Source organism: Rhea pennata, chromosome 4, assembly GCF_028389875.1.
Source record: "Rhea pennata isolate bPtePen1 chromosome 4, bPtePen1.pri, whole genome shotgun sequence".
Lineage (NCBI taxonomy): Eukaryota > Metazoa > Chordata > Aves > Rheiformes > Rheidae > Rhea > Rhea pennata.
Window position 1 is genome coordinate 73890733 of NC_084666.1, and position 24217 is coordinate 73914949.

The window sequence follows — 24217 nt, forward strand, 5'->3', positions numbered from 1 at the left end:
CATTACAGTTACCATGATATTAGGTCAATAGCAGGTGGCTTAAGAAAAAGAGCATTCAAGTGTTTTTCTTTTCTCACTTATTCTCTAAGCTGAAAATGTTGTCATTAAAATAACCAAATTAATACCCTGCTGATTAGCAGTTATTGTGATAATTGTTTTTGTCTCTAGCATGACTCTTGTACATTGCTTTAATGTACTGTAATGGGCTTTTTAATGATCTCTCTCTTTTCTTGCGAAAGGGAATTCCAACACTATGGAAGGTCTGTGCCCATTCAAAGGGCCCATCATGATGACTTTTTTCCCCCCTTCCATTAATTTACTTGGAACTGGTACGAGTGCCGCATGGCTCATAAAGTAACAGAATGGATATCTCAGAGGAGAGCCTTGTTAGTCTTTAAATGAAAATAATTGAGTTCTTTTAGCCTATTAGTGCTTAAGAATAACCTCCTCTAAGCCCATTACCTCTGGGATAAAAGCTGTATTTGCAGCTTAATAAGCAGCATGTACAACAGGACTTGTTGCTAGGGAAAGAGGCTTTCTCTAGTTCTCTGCCAAGCTGAGTGGCTTGTGCAGTAGATAAAACTGAATGACCTCAAAATGCATTCTTGAAGTCCTCTTTATTCCTCAGTTGGCAGTCTGAAAATATTTCCATAATTGTCTCTGGCTTCCTGGAGCTGCTCTCATGCCCCTGCCAGCTGGGACACTCAGTGGCATGGCAATGCACAGAAGGAGAAAATGGAGCCCCTCCTGCCTCTTAGGCCAGAGCTGGGAGGGCAGCACTTGCTGCAGACGCTCATGTCCTCTAAGCAAAATGACCAGCCTTGAGTGGCTTAATTAAAATCTGTGGGACGTGGGCAGAGCAGAATTCTGAATTTGCAGCCTTTCATATTTTCATCACTGCAGAGAAAGGCTAACTTCTTTGCTGTCAGAGCATGTAGTTAATCATCAGAAAGTGGCTCTGTGGTGAGCTGCGGTGGCTTGCATTGGCAGAGGATGACTGGAACAAATGCAGCGTAGATCCTGAAAGGCAGAGTTTTGGCAACAGAACATGTAATAAATAGTAGCAGGGGGTAAAATAATTTATAGCACATTGCTAAATGTTTTAATTTAGGTTTAATTTCAGACCTGCAGTCCTGGCCCAGTTTTTTCCTTTTTCTCCCTTTGCCGGAGTCCTGAGCTACAGCTGAAAAGCATGCCCTTGATGCTGATCCTGTGCTTGGTATTAACACAGTGTACTAACCAGGGGCCCTGGATGGGGGTTGGGTTTTTTTCTGCTTTTTAACCAACTGAACCATTTAATGGAGGCATTTATACTAGCTTGAATCAAGTATCTTTCTAAGGTTGTTAAAATAGGCTGAGCAGGTGCAAAAGTGCTGTAAGAGAAGTCTTTTCAGCATGCCTTTAAACCTCTAAGTATTTAACTTTTTTTAGCTGCTAGGCATGTAGAAATGCTTCTTGCTTGTTGGTAACCAGCAGAAGTTCATACAACTTACAACTGTACAAAACACAGCGCAGTAGAGAAAAACCTAAGAATATGTCATATGGGTTAGTCCTAGGTACTTGAATGCAGCAAGTCCATGACTATGCTGTTACATGACATGTCAGGTTTTACCAGCGAGATCCTCCTGCCCTATTCCCCCCCCCCCTCTGGCCAGTGAAAACAAGGACAGTTCGATTTTAAAATCATCTTTCCCCCGCCCCCCTTTAACTATAGTAAATTCAAGAGCAAGTAGTGGAAGGATGCAAATGGGTAGTTACTTGTTTGTTATTGTTTAAATACTGAAAAATACAAAGTTGCCATTGCTCTGATATTTGCTGTATGTCCTCATAATTACTCTTTGTTAAAAAGACATTGCACAGGACAATAGGGACCCGGGACAGATTGAAACTCTCTTGATGTTAGCATAATATTAATAATAATGGATGACAGAAGCCTGAAAATCTTGACAGTGTCTATAATGCGAGGCAGTGTGCTGCCCTTGGGATAGATACTGTAGCTATTTTGGTGAGAAGAGGTAAGAATGCTACAAGGCTGATAGTGGTTGTCGTTCTTTTGAGTGGCAGTCATTTTAAAGGCCTCTTGGCCAAAGAGATCTTAGATCTTGAATGTATGTTATGAAGCAGCTGTGTATTGGTAAAATACACTGAAACTTGCTCATGAGGACTGTGAACAGAACATCAAACAGGAGCATTTGGAGGGTTTGGTACTTGTATTGGTTTTCCTAGATGATAACACCATTTATACTGAAAAGTCACTTTGTTCATCATAAATTCTTCTCAGCACTCGATACTTTTAAAAATCTTTGCACAAATGAGAATCTAAGCCATTACCTTATACTCAGGAGGGAGGTAGTTAAATTGTAGTGCAAACTTGTGTTTCACAATGAAAGTCTGCTCAGTCTCCCGGAGTGGAGTAATACCAGTTGATGATCTCTCTGTGAAAGAAAAAATACTTTCCCTGGAGTGATAATTGATACAAACCTGTCTTACGAGAAGGAAAGAAGATTGTTTAGAGATGGAATTTCTAATTCACAGCTGTGGAAAATAGCTTTTTGTTTCATAACAGTGCTAAAAGTAGACAGGTACTGTTGCTTGAAACGGACTTGTTCATTTTGGATTGACGTGACTATAATGTTTATAATTGTGCACGTTAAGGGAGCTCCTATGCTCAGGATGGAGAGCTTTTTTGTTCTGTTTGTGTTGCCACTCAGCAGATCTCCCTGTTGGAGTAGTTTATCATTATATAAATACTTAAATGCTTGTTGGATCAAAGAGCGTGCATTTCCAAATGGCTCCTTAGCCGGAAGGATGAGATCTGGGATATGAGGCTGTAGCGTTTCTCATCCAAACTGGAAGCATTTAATTCCTTTGTTCCTAGGGAAAACAATTTTCCAGGAGACATTAGGAGCACCCAGCCTCCCTTTGCTTACCCTGCAGAAGGGACCTCTCCTTTGAGTGCCCGTATGAAAAGATGGGAGTTGAGCCTAGGTTTTGTGGGTCCTATACAAATAACTGAATTGCTGAATTAAAAGAAGCAGTAGTGCCATCCTCCCATTTCCTTTAGACAGATGTTTCTAAGCACAGTTGTTTTATGAAGAGCATTGGGAAGGCTGAAATTTTGCTTTTCTATGACAGCAGTATTTCATATCATCCCGCACAGCCCATCTTCAGAATACATTCATGAAGCTGTGCGTGTTGTCTTGTGGTTGTTACACGGCATTTCTAAAGTATTTCACCTGTAACTTTGTTCTGGTCTGTGTATCCATTGGACTCCATTGTGTGAATTACCCTGCTTGTTTTCTGTGTTCTGTTGACTACTGTCTGTTAAAATGTAAAAATTGCTGAAATTGGAGTAGGAAACAAATGAGAAGAATTCCAAAGTTATAAATACTTGATGATAATTGTCAAAATTGATACTAACATTTTTACAACGTAATTTGATTGATTGTAACAGTTAAAATAGCAGCCCTGAACAGAATGCTTTTGTGAACAAGATAATTTATCTCAGTGAATGCATTCTCACATAAATGTTTCAAAATGAAATGCATGATGAATCTGTCTACACAGAGTAGAGCTGCCAAATTTACCACCTGTTAAAGTTGTTAATGAACTTTTCCTTACTTAACCAAAAAAGTCAAATTAATGTGGTCATTTGCCTTTGCTGAGACTTGCCTTATTTCGGGAGCTCTGAAAAATCATTTAACGAAAACTTTGAAGTGGGACACCTCTGATACTTTAATTAGAGTTGCAGCAAACTGGCAAAAGAGGCCATTAAATCTTACCTAGGTTTACTGCAACTGAGCCGTGAGGATGGGCTTCTTGTTCAAAGCCATAGAGAACCAGCTTTCTGTTGGGAGCCTAAGGAGACCAGAAGTCATGAGACTAATGGGAAATGATTTCCTCCAGAATTTTGAAAAGGAAGATGATACTTTTGAGGGTAAACCAAAAATAAACTAGGGTGTTTTTTTGTGTATGGGAGAGAGAGGAATGGAGGGAGAGAGAGAGAACCTATGAAGACGAAGGAACTGGGAGAGTGCATAAAGCGCCATAAGACAGGATTTAATGCTTCATAGAAGGTTCACCCAAGTCTCTATTTTGCAAGCCTATTCTAAGAGTGGAGTTAAGTGGAACTTGGAATTTTGTAGGCTTTGAACGTGTGCATAAAGATAAATGCCATGCTGTCTGGGTCTGCAGAAGATCTCTACGCTGCCTCAGGGAGCCAGTGACCATACATATATTTATCTGTTCTTATGATTTTGACTAATGGCGTTGTCCGCTGCTCAGATCAGTGATAGTAGTCAATATAATAACATTTCTATGTTTATTTGGTGGAATCAGCTGCTGCTTGTGTTTATCTCTGAGGACTCATTTGCTCAACGTGTGACAATCAGGAGCAGGCAGAGCTAGTGCTGTCAACTTGCTGTTTCTTTGTGTGTGCTGCCAAAAGTATGTTATTGCAAGAAATAGGCCTGATCAGTAATAGGTGTTGGTGGTAGGAGTACAGGAGATATAAAATCTTAGTATGTTAAGTACCTTAATTGTCTATTCTGATTTAAATTTTTGAAGCTTTTTTTCAGTAGCCCAACTGTGAGAGTGGAATTCAGGAGTTTTTCCTGTTTTGCTGCTGGTCAAACTACTGAGTCCTGTTAGACAAAGTCATAAAAAAAATTTCACAAGCAACTTCCCCCCTCGCCAAACTTTAATTTAGGTTCCAAATTAAACATTTTTAAATCCTTGTGGTCAGCTTTGGCCTGTGTTTTCACTTTGAAGAAAATATACATGCAGCAGAAATAAATGTGCCTTTCACAAATGCTTAACACTTCAGGAGCTGTCCCTCTTTTTTTTTTTTTTTTTTTTTTTTTAAAAAAAAAAGGCAGATACCAAAGTGTTGACACCAGATACTTCCAGTAGATACGAACTATTTTCCTTGCTGGTAGGAACAACCCTGTTTCACAATAAACTCAAGGCTGGGAATAGTCCAGTGGCCAAAAGCTTAGTAGGTTTGCCAGAAAATGAGGAGTTTTGTTCCTGTTCACCTGTTGTGCAAACTTTGTCAAAGGATTTCTCATCTTATATAAATTGCAAACAGCATTCTCTGCTTTCTTGAGGGATACTGCAGCCTCTCCTGCAGACCATAGAAACTTTCATGGTAACTTATATTTTGGTTATTTGTTAAAATAGCGGCATGGAATCTAAACTATTTATGTTAATACTTCATACAGTGTGGGATAGAGCGGCTGCTGCAGTGCAGTTAACTCTGTTGGCCTCCAATCACCCTGAGTCCATATTTACCCTAGACTGTCTGGCACTCTGCAAAATACCCCCCGGGAGGTCTGAAGAAAGTTTATCACACTGTCTTATACAAAAATATATAAATGGTATGAAAAACCACAAAACACCTTAATAAAGTACAATCACTTATTCTTACTCTATTTCTACAGAATATTGTAAAATAACTTCATTCTTATCAGGGAAAATAAGTGAAAATCCAAGTTACTAAAATCTTATTTACTTTCACTGGCCTTAGTGCTATAATGAGAGAGAACATAACCTTGAAAAATATTGGCTATTTTTATAGACAGCTTTAGTTTGTAAGACCAGTTCTTTCAGATTTTGTTCTGATGCTCTTGAGCAAGGGAAAAAGCAGTGGCGATGCAGAGGTGAGGGTGGCCTCGAATGCTGTGGCTGGGAGGTGGCGGAGACTAAAACCCTGTGGGAGGGATGTGAGGGGGATGGCTGCAGGATCACAGCCCCAGGCTTGCAGTTTGTCAGGGCCCTATCTGGCAGGATCCCATGGGCAAACCCAGGCACTGAGGAGGACTGGTGGCATTCAGGGAGGGCTGCAGCCACTGTGAGAGACTGAGCAGTGTGGCAGAAGGCCAGCAGTGCCAGCTGGATGCGAGGAGTGGCTTGGAATATAGGAGAAGCAGTTCTGTACCTTGACTTTCTCAAGGCCTCTAATGTGGTCTCCCCCAGCGTCCTTGTAGTCAAGCTTTTGGAATAAAGACTGGGGACAAGGGGGCTCTTTTCTGTGGCTGTCTTCTGAGTGAGTGCAGCACCTTCCAACCTGTGTTGGTGTATGATTTTCATAATGTATAATGCAACTTCTGGATTCCTGTGGGAATAGTGAACTGGCCTCTCTGCTGGGGTGTCTGAGGGAAATCATTGTCAATTAAAAACTAGCACTTGGAGGAGGTTTTGTTTGTATGTAGCAGTCTTTGAATGTGTTTTGCATTATCCTAGGTTTACTTTGTGACTTGGATGAATTCATAGAACTACCCTAGCTGTTAAGAGCTCTGACGGCAAGGGTATAAGCTGGAGTGCACGCAAAAAAGCTTATGCGAATGCTTGTGAGCAAAATTGCACAATTATGCCCATGTCCTGTGAAACTGGACAGGAAGCTTAGGGCTGTTATGTTACATTGGTACTTTGCATGGCTGAAATCTGCCAGCCCTGCTTTTCTATATACAGATTTTTCTATATTCTGAGCAGACTAACACAAATTTAATGAATTTTTTTCCTTTGTTACAGTGAAACACGCAGACCTTGCCTACATTCTACAAAATTTCTTTTTCTGTTTGATATGTGATGTCACTTCAAAATTTCACCAAAAGCTGGGGCACCGGAGAAAAAAAAATCTCATTCACACATACTACTAAGGTACCTACTTTTGCCAAAGGGCCTAGATCTTTAGAACACCTTCTTACCTCTTTGCAAAAGTGCCTGCTTTCTTTGGCAAAATCAGTACATTTAGATATCTGTCAGTGTTTTGTATGTTTGCATTCATTAAGTATCTGACACCCATTCTAGTATGGAAACAAGAGTCAGATGAAATTCTCCACTCTGTATGTAAAACTATCCTTTAAAAAATATTTAAGGATTTTTTTCAACATATTACTAAAATGCCTCATGCATAAGATGCAACTAGAACATCACAGAAAAACTAGAATCATGTTATTCAGCTCAGTTATAAAGATGAGAAAATATTTGGTAAGTACAGTTGGAAACTGCAAATAGTATCATAGAATGGAAGAAACGGGCTAATATGCTGAATTGAAAGTGAAACTTGGAAAGAACATCTACTGTTTATGAATTGTACTAATGTAGAAGTAATTTGTAATCAGTATATCAAGGTTTTTCAGTCAGGCTTACTGTTCAGACAGTACAGAAGTCACGACCCCCAATCTTGCGGAGATAGGATCACTGCTAATTGGTGTCATCCCTTAGATGAAAACCAACAGCGTGCCTTGTGCTGGATGCCAGAAGGAGATGAATGAGATGGCTGATGTGGGGCAGTGTAGTATTTGTAGTGCGGTAGTGCTTATAAGCTTTGCATAGACAAAATATAAACAACTACAGGCCAACAAACAACAAGCAATATAGACATTTAAAACCTTGCAACAGAAAGATAACCTTTGCCACAAAGCCCTAAAATTCTATTACATGGAACTATAATTCATTCTTGAATGAAAAAAAAAACGTGCAGTAACTTACAGGACTGAACTCCACTGGAGTGTTTTCTAGTGAGAAGCAAATGAAAATATTTACACATCCAGAAGGAAAAAAAAAGTATAAAAGCTTAGGGGAATCATGTTCCCATGGTCAAGTCCCCATTTACTGCCTTTCTTTACATTTGTCATACAGTTTCTAGGAAAGTATAGCAATGTCAAGCTTGCCTGTATGTTTTTGAAATGCATTGTCCTCAGGCAAAATGCTTGGCCATACATAGCTTCTTGGAAAAAAGCTGCATAGGCTGGAATTGTAAATGATTTCATTACTTGAATTCAGCATGGATGGAAATTGCGCAAAAAAACTGATTTGATGCGCCCCCTTTCCCAGGGCAAGATCAGTTATGTCAATCATTCCTGATAAATACTTGTCTTAATCTGCTTTTCAAGTCCATCAGTGATAGAGACCTCACAGGCTCTCAGGGCAGTGTGTTGTGGTTGATAGCTACTTGTCCCGTTTACAGTGGACATGGAGATTTTTTTTGTGTATTTGAAAGCTGTCTTCATTTTTAGATTAAAAGAAAATCTTCTTTCAGTAGGCTTTATAAGAGTACCATAATTTAAGTTGTCATAAATGAGGCTATTAGCATATGGTAAGTCAAAAAGAAATGCTGAAGAGGGGAAAAAGCATATGATCCTACGGGAGAAATCTTTGAAACTGGTAAGCGTGTTATTTCTGGTGCTTGGAATCAGTCTGACCTCCGCTTGGGATAAATCTGACCCTGTTTGTAGTCACTGGTGCTTCTCTGGCCATGTTTGTAGCACTGTAACTGTGTTAGAGTGATAGCAAAGGAGTTATCTTCTGGCACTGAACTTCAGTGAATGTTCTGTCCCCAACAGAGGCAGGCCACTGGTAGTGTTCCTGGGAATTGGAAATGGTGAAACTTGATGAAATTCATTTTCTTATGTATTATTTTTGTACATACCATTGCTATTTTTCATTTTAATCCTTGTTTTATGGTCTTCAGAAAAATTTTTAAAAGGCTCTGCATTGGAGTATATGGTTATTTTGGAGTAAATTGCTTCATCTTCCTTTGGCCCATCAACCAGCTCGAGAGAGAAGCTGTGGTTATTAATGCTCTGGTCAGTCTTGCTGGTTTCCCTTGCCTTCTGCCTGCTGCGTTTGCTGCTGTCTTCCAGCCCAGGGCTCCCCAGGGTTCAGGCTGAGACTGCAGCAGTTTGCAGGTGAACAGAGACGTTACTCCTTGCTCCATCCTCTGTGTTCGAGGCTGACATTTACTCCTTTCAGTGTTGTGATATTGTTAGCTTATGTTCGGCTATTGCCTGTTATGATGGGCCATGTCCCGACAATCTGCTATGGAAGCCATCCGTAACTGTTCAGCTCTTTTTATACGGGCGTACTGTACTTAGCCCTTACCCTGTTTTCCCTGAGTTGTAGGCCGCTTTCCTGGCAAGTAAATGCTCTCCCAGTGTGAAAGCATAATTCAGAAACATCCCTAAAAAAGCACCTTGATTATCATTAGCAGTTCTGTTAATCTAAATGCTTTGTTTTCTATCATGGACTAGATCCTGATCCTTTCCATCAGCTGTGGGAATTCAGCCAATAAAAGTAAAAAAAAAAAAAAAAAAAACAGACAAACAAACAAAAAAAAACCATCCAATTGACCCTTGTTGATAAGGTGACTGTGTGCAGTGACTGCTGGTTCTGCACCTTCTCAAAAAAAAAAAAAGTCAAGATGGAATAGACGGTTCAATTCTAGGGATAAAAAAATTTTTTTTCCTCCTTCTGAATCTTAGCTTGAGAACTGTTCAGTTCAATATTTAATGACTATTTCATCTGCTCTGTCATAAATGCTGCATTATCTCATAATGCTGCTGGTTCTGTCAAGACTGTCACTAGAGAACTTATATAAATGTGAGGCCATACTTGAAATTTTCTGCTGCTAGTCATCACCTTTTTAGGGAGTAACTTCATTGTTTTGGCCTAGATACTCGCAGAACTAGAAGTCTGCAATTTTCTTTGTGAGAGGTCTGTAACATTGCTTAAGCAAGGCTTTCTCATCTGATGCATTCTGATAAAATAAAAAGCATTGTGCTTTATTGGCTGCTTTCTACACTGGTACAGAAAAAGGAGAAAAAATAGCTCTAATAATAAGCTAAGTAACATATTGACCAGAGCTACTAGATGTAATATTTTTCATAATTGCCTCTGACTTCTAAAGTAGTTCAGTAGTACTCTAGTCTGTTGTCCATTGATCAAAATGTAATGAATTTTATGAAGTCTAGTTTTTATCAGAACTGCAGAATGAGCTTTGCTTGAATTCATTAGTCCTTAATGCTCTATCCATATTTATTTATAGGTCTTGTCTTTGCATTCAGAAAATGCTAGGGGGTCCTTGTCATGAGTAACGCAGCAGTGGCAGCGCGTTCCCCTGAAAGGCACCTTTTACCCTAGAGCTCCCCAGCATTCCCTGAAGAGCAGCCCCAGACCTATGGCCTGCTCTGTTTTATTACCTGAGCTCCCTCTCACCCTGTCTCATCTCTCACAAATTACAGTTCTAATTCTTCCTTCCAAAATTGCACCCGTGGGAACAGAGGTCTACAATGTCTTTGTGCCTGAGGTAACTGTCAGGAGTGTTACTTGTGAATTTGCTCACCTCTTAAATATCTCTCCAGTACCTTAAACCTCCCTATGGCAAAAAGGGGAAGAAAAGCAAAAGCACAGCAGGAACAACAGCGTTTCTCACAGAAGCTGTCTATATATATAAGTGAATAAGCTCACTTATAAGGGAGAAGCCACGAGAGGATGGGTAAAACAAGGTGTTAAGCTTCTCTAGATACTACAGCAAATCTACTTTAGGAAGCAGAGCTGCTTCATTCTAATCCAAGATCTGTTTGAAACCCTTTAAAATATCTGGTAGCACCTACAGGTGGCAAAATAACATTTCAAGTTTTGTTTTCAGCAGTAAGGTAGCAGTTAAGGCTGAGGGGTAGATGTAGAGATGTAGAAAGCTTCAAATAATTTCAGATGTTGTTTCTAGCATGGTCAGAAGGTTGCCATTCTTCTCTCTTCATAATAGAAGCGAAATCTGTAGGCATGCAACATGTGTTTAACTAGGCTCTGGTTTTAGACGAACTGAGTTTTCTGAGGCTTCACAATTTAATTTGCTACAGTCTTTCAGGGCTGGGGGGAGAGTTTTTGGAGGCTGTTCAAACCAGGAATTCTTCATTCACTGAGGAAAGAAATTTTCTTCAAGCAGAAAGAGGCCCTGAACCATTAAGTGAAGTGTATGGCAAGAGAAGAAGACAGAAAAATCTTTACTAAGTTTTAATTATAGTATCTTTAAAGTTGGCAGGTCTAATCCTGCTGTATCAGAATAAATATTTCAGTGCTGCTTCCCAAACACAGCAGAGCAGTATTGACCACAGCAGAAATGAATTTGTTTTTTAATTTTTAAATTAAAAAATTTTTTTTTTAATTTTTTAATTTTTTTATTTTTTTAAATTTTTTTTCTTTTTAAAGTTAAGCAAAGAGCTAAGTGTTAAGCTGCTTTTTTCTTAGGTAAAGGGCAAATCTCTTTATACTGTTTGCAGAATTTCTGCAACTGAAATGCCAATTCTGTATTTTCAACGGAAACAAACCAAAGTAATATGTTAACACAGTGGGAGGAGAAAATGTCAAATGCATTTTTGCCAATAAAATATATGCTGTGTATTGACTGAATTTTATCCAAGCAGTCCTGTTTCTTTTGTGACTTCTCTGTCCTCCTCTCTGTATTCATTCTTGGCATATTATATATCCCCTAAAATCTAAATAGCTCCCCCGCATGCCTCTAATATGATAGGATTTATTGTTCTCCCACTGTGCATTCAGCAAAAGTGTAAGTGGCTGCAGGAACTTGAAGACAATGACTACATAATCTCTTTCAGTAATTTTACTGCTTCCATACCTTTTGGTTGCTTAAATAATACAAAGATCCATCATTCTGAAGTATAGAACATATGGTTTGTTCTTTTATAGCTATGCCTTTTGTTGTAACTTTTTTTATTGTCATCTAATTCCTGTTGTGTGTGCTAGATAACCTGATACTACATATATTTTACAGTGGCAATTCAGTAAAAATTATATTAGTAAAATTTGGTTTTATTATGTAATATTTACCAATGAGATGGAAAAATGCTTAAGGTACCGAAGGGCTAAAAGATCTCTATAAGAAGCTGCTTACTGTTTTAATTGAAGAGTTGCAATTACATAGCTTCAAAATATCATTGGAGATTATAAGTCAAAGCACTTACTCTGCTTGATTCACAGTTACAGCCTTTTAAACTCACTCATGGTAATTCTCAGGCTATAGATTTGTTGCAAAGCAGTTGCACCAAATTAGTTGGTAGATTATAAATATAGGGCAGCAAAATAAATTCCTGAAATGTTTTGAAATCAATCGTTGTTATTTAATATTACTTAATCAGATATATGTAATGTGGTGACCAGTGCTAGCAGTCACATGAGAGCAGCATAGTGGCTTATCGGCCTTTACTGTCTAACCCCATGCAAGTGCCTCATGTTTACACCACACACCCTAATGCTCTTGCTAGGGAGGCCAGTGAATTTGGAGCGAGGAGCTGACCTCTGACAGAGGATGCTTTTTCGGCAGACCAAGGCTTGAACAGTTTGCTTTCACAATGGGCAGTAAGAGTAAACACCAGAGGTGCACCAGGATGAAAACAAACCAAAGACTCTGTGCTGGACAAGGCAGAGGAGGTCAGGATGGTCAGCCGGTGGTGAGCGCCTGCTGCATTGGGCTGTGCCGCAGGGTGAAGAGTGCTCTGGGTCCTTGGAGTTTCACAGAGCGAGCAGCAGCGAAGGCTGCGCTCTGTGCTGCAGTGTCTCGGCTCTGTGTTTTTGGGCCAGCTGGTTAATTCTCAGGTCTCAGTTGATTCAGGGAAGTTGCAAAGTTGTACTACTGTCCCTGTGTCAAGCTGATAGGATCAGGACCATGATTATGGAATATGGATAGCCAAAGGTAGGCAGTTAAGCTTATGTCCTGTTTTTCAGAGTTGCTGGGCTCTTCTGCAAGCCAATGGTTCTACAGAGATCTTGAAAATATATTGTGACTTTGAAAATCCAATTGGGCTCTCAGTTGAAAAGTGCTTTTTGCGAACTCAGTACAGCTTTTATTTTTGATCTTAGTGTAAATGCAGTTTTGCATATGATAAAAAATATTCCACCCTCGTCTCATGTCTGTAGATTGCTGACAGTGCAAGGGGTTCTCTTGGACTTAAGGTATTCCATTTCTGTGATAGTTTAAAAGCAAAAGTAGCAGTATGTAAGGAAACAATGTACAGAAAACTCAAATCAGCCTTCTGCATGTTTCCTCCTTTGCGATGTATTACCTCTTTATGAACTTACAGTTCATGTATGGGAGTATAGACGTGAATATGTGTATATGCTTGTGCATGTTTTTTAATTTGCACTGATTAATAGGCTTTCCTATGAAATACAGTTGATACCTTTAAGACTGCCTTATAAATACTAGTGTGATTGAGAACACTGTCAAATGCATCTCTTCTTTTTCAGTGGAAGATGCTATCTGAGTAGAAATGCACACTGTGTATGTTCATGTATGACTCAAGATTTTCTGCAAACACCAATAGCGACAAAAAAAAACCACACAGCAGCATTGCACGTTATACGTGAGTGTGGGTTGTACAACGGAGATGTGTAGCCAAAAGTCCTTTCTGCCTCTGTCCCTCCCAGCTGCCTCCGCCCTAGCTGATGACCTTCCTATCTCCCTGAGAGCCAACTCCTCCTCTTCCCTACTATGCATAAACCTTTCCTAAGAACTGTGGAGATGTTTAATCTGTATCATCTACACAGGGAGGGAGCTTGGCAAGGAGAATAGCAGGTAGCTGTGGGCTGTAGGCTTGCTTTGCACCCTTTCTGAGGACCGTTATTTCTCATGGCTGCAGCCCAGCTGATAGGTGGACCACGCGCCTGGGAGCATTCCTAAAGATAGGCATGAATAACTGGGCTCGGTTTCTTTTACTGCTGCACTTTGGCAGGCAGGAGATTGTAGAAACCTTTGCTGCCTAACCAAAGCAGGGAGTTCTGTGATGATGTGTTTAACCACCTTCTAGCAGCAGACAAAGAAGCAGCAGCTGCATGAAAATCCTATAAATTAACTGAAACTATGTGAAGGTACAAGAAAACCTCTGGGAAGAGTTTCCCATTGGACAAGAAAAACACATACATAAAAGCATCGCTTAGCTTAAGTGAGAAAAAGAATTTAATAATATTTTATAAGTAACATAATTGGAGGGGCAAGGAGAATACCTGGTATGACTGCAGATACTGTGGGCTTCTCAAACAGCTTTTTGTAAGGAGTGGCAAGACAAACTTTAAGCAAGCAAATAGACCAGTTAAGCCTTTGGAACACTATTAGAATAAATACGGAAGACATGACTTTTCAGCAGTAAGGCAGTTCATTCCTTCATGTGTCTGTGTGCTTTTTGGGTAGAATTCATGAAGCTGTATTTAAGATCAAGCATTTCTTTCTGTAGTTGCCCGTCAACATCTGAAAACAGTCATGGGAACTCCTTGTCCCATAAGCTTCCTTAGGAGAAATCCAGTATCTCTTGAACACTGGTGATGAGTAGGTCTGCTTCAAAAAAATGAAGCTCAAACAGGGAAGGCCAGTTTTTCCTGGGAAACAGTCATGGAAAAGAACTAGTGATCAAAGCTCAGAGCTGCTTCGCTGCTCTGTTGTAGTAAGCATGCAAGGTAAAAATGTAATGTGTCAGCCGACTGTCATGAAACGCTTCTGTGGTGACTGTTGGGTCTCTTCTGTCTTCTGTATGGTGTTCATCTGCAGAATGGTGCTCCAAATGTTGCCGGGGATAGGGGGACAAGGGAAGTATCTCTTGGAGAGTGAAACTAGTTCTGTGATTGCAATTCAAAGGAGACGTATGCCATCCTCACTGAACTGCAGTATTTTGGCATGCACTTCATCAACTGAAAAGTACTTATTCCTCTGTTAGAGGCTTCATCTATGCAAACCTTCAGTGAAAACGTTGTTCTACTGGTATTTGGGTGTTCCTTGGTTTGGAACAACGGTGAGCTGTTGAAATGTGCTGTGTTTGTGAGAGAAACTCTTCTGAAAGTGGGCTTGAGGTTTGGTTAGGAAAAAGGGCAATGGTTCTTGAGCAACCCAAATGTCTTGTGTCCAGTGAGTCACCCGAAGCTTGAGAAGCAGAAGTGCTGTGGTTGGGACAGAAGCTTTGGGGATGGAAAAGCGACCAGGCTTACAGGGGTAGGACTCTTCAGAACGCTCCTGATGCTGTGCGGCACGCGGCAGCAAACAGAGTGGCAACAGGGACAAAGGTGTTGGTCATGACCACCTTTTTCTCCACTTCCCTTTCTTGTACATTTACTATAAATTGTGCATCTAGTTCCATGTGGCCGCTTCGGTTTTTGTTATTTCTTTTTGAAGTAGAACATTTTGATCCAGTCTGTAGTCTTGGGGTGAGATCCTTTTTTCCTAACAGTTCTGAATGATTTGCGAAGTTTGCTGTGGAACAATGTGAAGTTTTTTAGCTTTAAAACATTTAAATGGTCTAATATTCAAGTCAAAACACTACTGTTCTTGGAAATTGCTTTCATCTCTTCTGTGCAAATGGCTATCCTATAAGGTGCCCAAGGCTCCACGCTCGCTTTTCTCGTATTTCCCCTCTGGCATTAAAGACAAAAGGGAAGAATAGGTGTTTAACCTTTTGAACCGTCAGAACTCCCTTTGATACTCCATACGCTTTGGATTATCCAAGCTGTAAAGATGGGTCAGATGTTAGACATACGGGCGTGCAAAGGCGACTGAGCAAGGGCTGGCACGCGGCCTGGAGTCGGGCTGCTCATATCAAATCCCCAGCCCGGAGGCGTGTGCGACATGCAGGGGTTTCATGGCAATACAGATGTGTGCTCTGGATGCTGGCGTACCCGTGTGCAACATGCTGCTGGCTGGCAAGAAACAAAGCAGAGGGGCACTCCAAATCATCTTGCTGTGTTACACAGACAGCTGCAGAGCTTACCAAAGGGGAAGTATTACTGTATGGCAAAGGCAGACAGATTGGTGTGAAAGCAGACAGAATGGGAAGCGAAAGAACTGCAATTATTTTTTTAAACTTTCCTCACTAGTCTGAGGCGTGCAGGTGCGTGTTGCGTAAACGAAGCTATTTTTATTTAAAAAAACAAAGTTTATTTCACGTGCACTTGTGTTTCCAATGATAGCTCTGAAAATACACAGTAAAGTAAACCAAATTACCATCTGAGTGCACGTTCTCTTTTTAAACCACAGCAATGCTCTGTATGGTGTTGCTGTCTGGGATGCTTTATTACTAAGTTATCATGCATGGATTTAGGCTTCTAATTGCAGTAGATGAAATACGTTTCACTTGTAAAATGCAGTAGCCAAGCTGACCAATATTATGACTGTTCTTATTTTCTCAAAAATTTGTTACTGAGACAGCTCACTGAAATGAGTATTAAAAGGGTTTTTATATGAAAAAATCAGAAAGTATCGCACTGATCAGACTGTTTACAGCATATGTATAGCTAATGAGTTGACAGCAAAGTTAAATGTGTTTTTCATTTTCTGTCTTAGAAGGTCATTTAGCTTACAGTGTAATAGGCCAGGTCTCCTTAATTTTGCATGTTTGCTTAATTAAATAGCGTAATGTATAATTATGTCTAATGTTATGCACGCACTCACACAAGCTTCTGAGCCAGGAAAATTTATTCCAGAATGAAGACTGGGTTTTGCCCATCCCATGGGCTGTGTGGAGCTTTTTTAGTTAGAAACAGCTCAAGTTGGCAGTTATAATGGTCAAGATAATTGTACCAGTCTTAAAGTTTTATTACACGTGGCAGAAGAGACACGTAGCTAAGTTTACAAAACACTTTGTATAGATTACTATTCCTGCCCTCCTGTAGCTTTCAGAAAAGTTTGTTTATTGGTTTTGCAGTATTTTTGAATGGTCTGTTCTCCAGCTGTTACATGAAAACCTAGTTATTTTGTGACTTGTATCTTTTCACTCTTACCACTTCCCCATGTTCATGATGCAGTTCTTGTCCTATAAGGTATTTCACAGAAAGCTTTGGAGCATTACAGCTATTAAAAGATGCTGTTTTTGTAGCAGAAGCAAAGGAAGATAGCTTCTAGAAGAGCATCAATTTCCACTCAAGTTGTTTGAAAAACTGATTTTTGTGATACATTTTTTACTTTGGATAAGTTTTTTCTAAGAGGTCTCTGATTTGTAATGTCTTCTGTGTGAGAAGATTGAATGCTGGGTATCAGAATAAACTTTCTTTCCTGGTGCTTTTCTTACTGCTGTTTATATATAGGATTTGGTAGATATTTAGAAGCAGAGTTCATTAAAAACTACTACAGAAAATGATACTCAATGTCTAAACTGTGAGAATTAGACAACCTATTTACTTTGGAGATGGGGCTCTACTATGCAGTAATTGCGAAGTACTGGTAACTAGGCATTATCTGATGTTAATGGTGATGGAGAGGTGGTACATAGTACAGTTCTTGGTATACTGCTCTGAAAACTTACCCCTCAACAGCCATCCCAGCATAATTTCATTAAGGATGGCCTGCCAACTGAGGAAGAAATGGTACTGGGAGGAGTTCTAACATCTGAAGATGTGAAAGAGCTCTCAGAGAAAAGGATAGTGTCTCTGTCAGATCTGTCAAGGCGAAGAGGAAAACAAACAAACAAAATGCGGTGAGGTCTTAACTCCATTGCAGCTCCAGAAATGTTCCGACAGTTGCAGTGTAGAGAAGAAAGGCCTTGCTTTTGGTAACGGATGTTATCTGCTGTCTCTGGCTAGGCAAAGGCCAAGGAGGAGGTGAAGCTGTGAAGGAGTGAGAAGAAAAGGGAGAAATGAAGTCACGAAGGTTAGTCTTTGCTCAGACAACAGAGGGAGCAGAGAAGCTAACAGAGAGGAGGTGCTGTTAGCAAATGCTGTCTTTAAACCCAGCTCTTGTTGCCTGGTATGCCGCTAGTGGGTGAAGTAGGATGTTTTCTCTGTACTGCTTGCCCTGGGATGGTAAGGAAAGGGCACAGAGTAGGAAAGGGGAGATGTGTCCCGCATGTAGACATGTTATTCTTTTGCCCACATAACGTCTGGTTTTGCAAAGGAATCTAGCTAGATAAGTTGATCCTGTCCTGTACTTGTTGCTTCTCAGCATTTCACAGACACTGCTATCCTTCCCTTTTGTTTAATCCCATATGAATTTCCCCAGCAGCACAGTTAGCTGTGGTTAATACAAAATTTGCATGGTATCGCAAACCAAGGACATGGGAAAAATTTAAAACTATTATTGAACACCTCAATTAAGGCAATATATGGTCCTGGCTTTTTGGATAAACTCTCCTCAGTCTCCTTTTGGAAGTCAGCTGCCCAGTAGCAGCAACACAAATTCAGGTATACTCAGTCCAAAAAGGAGAAGCATTAGTCTTACCAAAAGCAAGGTAGCAGTTTTGATCCCATTTGTTTGTTGTTTTTCTTTTTTTTTTTTCTTTAGGGTACCATCTTTCTGCCTGGCAACAGAGTAATTGAGCATCCATGCAGTGAAGAAAGTCCAGGAAAGTTCCTTTTTGAAGTTGTACCAGGTAGGATATTCTACACCTCCTAAAAATTAGCCTTTGCATTTTTGTTCTCAGTGACAAATGACCAGTTCTGTTCAGCCAGAACAGAATCTGAAGGTGACTAATGATTCAATTTAAGAGGGGGAAAAAAATGTTTAATTTTGTTGTGCTTTATGTCAAAACGTTTTCATATTTTTTCATTCAGCTCTGGGCAGTGTAAGAAAACTATCATTTTTTTTTTGTCAACATAAAAAGTTGTTCTGCAGCCAGGGATTGTGGCACTTAGTGATATGATAGTACATGTGTATTTGGCAATTAAAAAAAAAAAAAAAGATGCTAGAAGTGATGGAAGTAGAAAGTCCTGTGGTAACAGAAGTGATTGATAATTTAGCAGCAGTAGCTTTTCACGTTGGCTGTTGGGACAGGTACCCTCATTTAAGGATCCTGCCTTGTCACTCTGGATGGATAAGCGGATTGTCACAATACCAAGCGTTGCTATATCGACACCCTACATTTTTATCTATTTATTTATTTATTTCTTCCCTGTGGGTGGATTGTCTAAAGAATGTAACCCTGACAACCATGTGGTATTCTTGACTCCATTTATTGCTTCAGTGGTTTACTAACCTTCCCAACACCTGATTAGCCCACTATGTTTACTCAATATTTTCTGTTAATCCCTCTATGGCTTTCCAACTTACTTTCCCTATCACCACTCTTAAAAAGGATAAATTGAGGAAAATGTGTCTTGGAACTGACCTCTGTGTTCTTGCTTTTAAACTGGCTGGATGTCAAATCAACAACTTTGTTGTCTTGGCAGACACAGGGAGATTTTGATAAATTGTAGGCCTGCAAGAAATACACAGTAAACTTGTGAGTTAAGGGGGCTACTCACTTGGCAGGCAAGGACGAGCAGAGTGAGGTAGAGTTTGCAGAAGCAACTCAGCAGAGTGGCTTCATTTTTATTTTTTCCAGTTCGAAGGAGCTTGATTATGAAAGCTATGTGCAATAAGGAGCAAATACGCAAAGAAAACAAGCATGTTACCAGTTTGAGGCTTTCTCACACTTGTTCCAGCTTGAATAATCACATTTTTTAAAAATTCTTCACCAAGCTCTGTAACTTTACATCATATATTCAAAGTTTTGGAATAAACCTAACACTGGAACTCTTGGACTGGCTAAAATCTTACTCGCATTGAAAAACTGCTAAAACAGTTCCTTTCAATTGAAAAGCTGCCTTCTTTGCAGAACATTCAGAATGCTCTCCAACCTAAAACTTATAGGCAAAATAGTGCTTCCAATCTGTGATTTTATGAATTAGACTTGTATTTCTTTTGGCTGTTTTAGATAGGAAAGAGAGAAGCTTTTTGTGGTTGCGGCAGTTGCTGTTACTGAAATACAGCCTGCATCCTGCAGTAGTGAGTAGGGAGGGGGCTATGCTAAGTGACCAAAAGTAGAAGCACAGTGAATTGGTGGTGTTGCCCTCTGTTCCTGCTTGGCACAGCTGTGGGAGAAGCAGCTTTAGTTTCCACTACAGATTAAGCTAGAAGAGGCTGTGGAGGAAGTGCACTAAATGGGGGTATTCCCGTCTCAGAAAGGTTGTGATGCTGCCTTTGCTGCCATGTCATGCGTGTAGAAACAGATGAGAAGGTTTTTGCTGAAGCCAGTGCTCTTAATGTCCTGATTCATACAGCAGCTTAATCTGTCTGCTAATGCTAGCTGTGGGGGGTACTTACTATGCCTGTGGTCTGTGTAAATTTGGCATCAAGACAGGGTGGGTTTTTTGTAGGCTTGAAGTGTGTGTGGAATGCAGACCTGAAAGCCTTTCTGTCCAACAGTACAGGCAGCAGTGCTGCGCCCCTCAGCTGGCAGCAAAGGGATCCCCGACCGTGTGGGGCCTGATGCAGCCCCGCTGCTGGAAGGTCGCTCAGAGGCACCTTTGAGGCTTCAGTGACGGGCGTAAATCGGGCCGGTAACAGGATACTAGGAAATGTTAATCAGTTAAGGCTAAAACAGTCAAATACGCTCTATTGTGAAGGCAGGCCCCTGTGTCCCTGTTCAAGTACCTTCTTTAGAGATCACTCGTTTTCAGTGTGGGAAGTTGTCACAGATAGCATGGCGAAGGTCAGGCTGATTTTATTTGCAGCTGAGTTTGAATGCTTTTATCTCATTACCTGGCTGTGGTCTATGTCATAGAGAGCCTACAGAAAATGCTGTGTTTTACCCTGTTTCTGAGATACCGGGACATTAAGTCTCAGGCAGCCCCTGTATTGTTTCTGCTTCCATAGTTTGATGTTTCTTGCTGTTTTGAGAAGTGTCAGCAGCCCTCAGTACGTTTCCTTCCAGCCAAAGCTGTTACGTGCTCAGCCTCAGGTCATCTTTCATGCCCGAGCTATAAAGCCTTCAGCAATATACCTAATAAGGGGAACGCTGGTTGCTGCGTAGCTGGGGGACAGTGCTGACGGAGAACCCCAGCTCCTCTCGGGATGTCCAAAACTACTGGCTGTAATGTATTTCTCTGCAGCCAACAAGCTAATAGAAAACAATTTCATGTCTGGAGTCTCCCTGAAAATCAAGTAGTGTGAGGGGTTTTTTGATTGTAGGTTTTTGTTTGGCTTTGGTTTTTAAGTATAAAATTTTGATTATGTGTGGGTAGCACCAGCGTATTTGTTTTCCTCTCGCTAATAGGTGTGTGATTATAGTGACTTCGTATGGGAGCAATTTTCCTGGTGGGACACTGTGCCAAGAATTCATGAGAAAAAGTGTTTTGGGGAAATCAGATTGGACGTTTCGTACTATGACACTAACCTTTAGGAGATCGAATTAAAATCTAGTTGAAACTCTAAATAAAGATTGACTGGGAAGCAATTATGGTGCCTTTAGAAGGGTTTTTTGCTGTATGTAAAGCAAAGATGAAGTGATCTTTCATGTTATGTCAGTACTGCTGCTTCAGACAGTCTTGTCAGCAGTGTTAATAGAGCTGTTTGTCATCTGTACCCTCTTAGGACTCGTAAAAGTCAGCTTTCTAGTGGGACAGCACCAAAATTGAGCTGCTAGGGTGTAATAAAGAAAAATACATTGTAGCTAGGGGTCTCTTCAGCTCTGTTAACTTCCATACCTGAAAAGAGCTACATAGCAACAAGAGCTACTTGTAGAGAATTTTTTTTGCCAACTTTGCGGAATATTGTGTTAAGTGGGATAGTGATGAGACTCACTTTCTTAAAATTCTGCTTTCTCTTTATTGAAAGTCGAATCAATTTTACTTATAATCCCAAAGGCAATAGTGACAAATCCTCTCTCTGTCTATAACATCTGTGGGTGGCCTGAAAACTTGTATGTGTGTTTGTTTATTGGTAATACATGCAAATTATTTTGGGAATGTACGTGGGAGTTGTTTTATAGTATGAAACTAATCCTCTGTACATGGCTGTCTTGGAAAATGCATGAAAGAAATGTAATTGTGGAGACAAGTGTCTTGCAGTTTTGTTGATGCTGTGATTATAAATGCATTTAATTTGCATCAAAACATTCTGTTCATTCCTTAAGTCATGACATAGTTTCATGTTAAAATTGTTTCTCCCTTCCTTGCTTTTTTGCTGTACTGATGAAACCACTTCACAAGAGTGCAACTGTTCCTGTGGAGCATGAGGCCCGTGCTTCACTTCTGTGCGGACATCTTCTGCACCAGAGTCAGTATGACCACAAGGTGATTAGTGACTTCTCTGATCTGTTTTGTTAATGGCCTCTCCTGCACTCAGAAAGAATGTTTCATATTACTTTTGGTGATGGTTTCAGAGTAGCGATTATATAGTGAATGACTGCATGGAACCAAAATAAGAGGTACTTTGTAAAGCCTGGGTCCATCTTTATTCAACAGAAAAGCTTTACTAGATGAGACTTTCAGTTAAACATCTTCCAAAGGAGAAGTGTGTAGGTGGCTAAACTATGCAGTTAGGTTTGTTCAAATCACTCTGTTTTATTAGCTATGTGAATGTTCTTTTAATTAAAAAAATCCACTTTGTAAACCAACAAAGTTGCAGAAGAGCACAAGTTGAATCGCACACTGTTTGCAGAGAGAACAATTTCTTTAGCTGCTTTTTTCCTTTGAAATTACAGACCAAGTTGTGATTTTTTGTTTTTCTGGGTTTTGGTACTTGCTTAATAGGGCACAGAAGCAAATTTCAGCCTGTGTCTGTGCTTTTTGGTGAGATGGTTGCTCTTGGTGTGTTGATGAGGCTGCTGTTGGTGTTTTCACTTCACGTGTACTCTTGTTGTTAAAGCAGCAGGAGGCTTGGTCTGTTGGTCCTGGTTGGCTGATGGTGATGATTTTATTAACATGTGACATAATTGGTAGAGACCCTTTGCAGTTTTATGTTAAAATCCAGAACACTTAAGACTTTCAAATTTCTGCTAAATAATATAGTAGTTACCCATATCTTAAATCCTGTTCCTCAGTCATAAGCATACAAGAAAATTAGAGCACATTCAGCTTTCTAATTCATAGGTAGTTGAATTAATGCACACTGCTATCTGAAATGGAAGCGAGTTGAGAGGAGGGAAGCTATGGGCAGCTGTCACTGGGAAGCATATAGAAACTGGAAGGCCTTAAAGATGACCCAAGTTTCTGATGCACTGAGAGAGGATGTTAGGAGGTACAGATAGGCCGGGGCAGTAGATGTCTCTGTTGAAACAGTTAAGTTTTGAGCAAAGGAGAGAGAGGGCTAAGGCAGTGAACGCTCTTTTTGAAATCATCTTTGTTGTCAGGGTTCTGCAATGCATGGAAGAATAAAATCAAATCCTGCAAGACAGCTAGAGATTTTAGCTCCTGGGGAAAAAGGCATCTAGAAATAGGTTTAAATAAAATCTTATTGCATGTATATGAAAGGCATGGGAGGCTTCTGCTACCTGAGAACTTGACAATGCTGTTAATCTGTCTAAAGCAGTTCTCAGAGTTAGGTTTCTCCTTCCATTTGTTTATTAGCCAGTTGTTTTTAATGGAAATGAAGGGATGGTTGGGGCCTTGAGCTTGAACAGTCAGTAGTGGATGTTCTTGGGAGAAATGTTCTTTTAAAGATGATGCAGAGTTCATTTTACTGTACTTGGAGATTAGTTCCTTTAGAGCCATGCTACTGTTTCTTTCTGCACCGGTGTTTCTGCAGACTGCACATTTGTATGGCTCCTGGGCTGCCCTGCTATTCATCGGGGACCACGGGGTCTTTGTCGGGTAATGCGTGGTGGAGCCCACAGAAGGCAAGAATTGCCTTCAGCACTATGCACGATTGTTGAAGATCAGTTTGTCAGGCTTGAGAGCTGTAGTCAAGAAAACAAGCCCAAACATATTGCTGAAGAAAATCCCAACATTTCTGACTGGATGAGATCTGTGCATAGTTTTTGTATATACATATATTCAGGAAGCAGTTTTCTCTGGGATCAAGTTATGCAACGTAAGGGTTGGTTCCCTTTGTGGTACTAATTGAAAACCGGCCAAACTGATAACTGAAATGAGCCGCTTCTGCTTCTTAAAGTAAAAAGAAGTACTGGATATAAATCAAAATATGGCATGTACTTGTACCTCCCCAAGTGCTTCAGCTGAAAAGAATGTTAAGTAAAAACGATTTCATAGATGTCACATGCAAACCTGTTTCAGGACTCAGTTCTGATTCTCCAGAAGTCTCTTTCTCTGTGATATTGTTCAAACATTTGACTGTTTTTGTGTCTTGCCTTCTCTGTCAAGAATTATTTTCAAGTAATTTAGAAGTCTGTAGTAGGTATTTTATCGATTGATCTTTGGAAATTGCTCTCAAAAGCTGCTGTGGAGAATACTCTACTATGGAGGACTTGAGTTGCTCTGTTCACAGCATGTTTGAATCACGTTTTTCTGCTGTAAAATTCTTATGCTGATTTTTCTCAGAACAGTGTACAGTACTTCATCAGATTTCTAGGCTGACTTTACGGACTTGTGAAGGCTTGGAATACAGAGCATTTCCCAAAAGCCTATGGCTTCATTAGAGAATCACAGCAAAGGAGTGAAATACTAAATCCCAGAACTTCGAAATAATCAGGATGTGGATATTTTGTATATTTTGTTTTTTCTATTA

General features: G+C 40.1%; 1 protein-coding gene across 1 annotated transcript in view; it reads left to right on the forward strand.

The window, feature by feature from the left end:
* ARHGAP24 (Rho GTPase activating protein 24) overlaps nucleotides 1-24217 on the forward strand; it is a 242091-nt gene that overhangs the window by 67011 nt on the left and 150863 nt on the right. The window contains exon 3 of the mRNA XM_062574314.1: nucleotides 18056-18143. Coding sequence (XP_062430298.1) covers nucleotides 18056-18143 — 88 coding nt within the window. The remainder of the gene's footprint in view (nucleotides 1-18055; nucleotides 18144-24217) is intronic.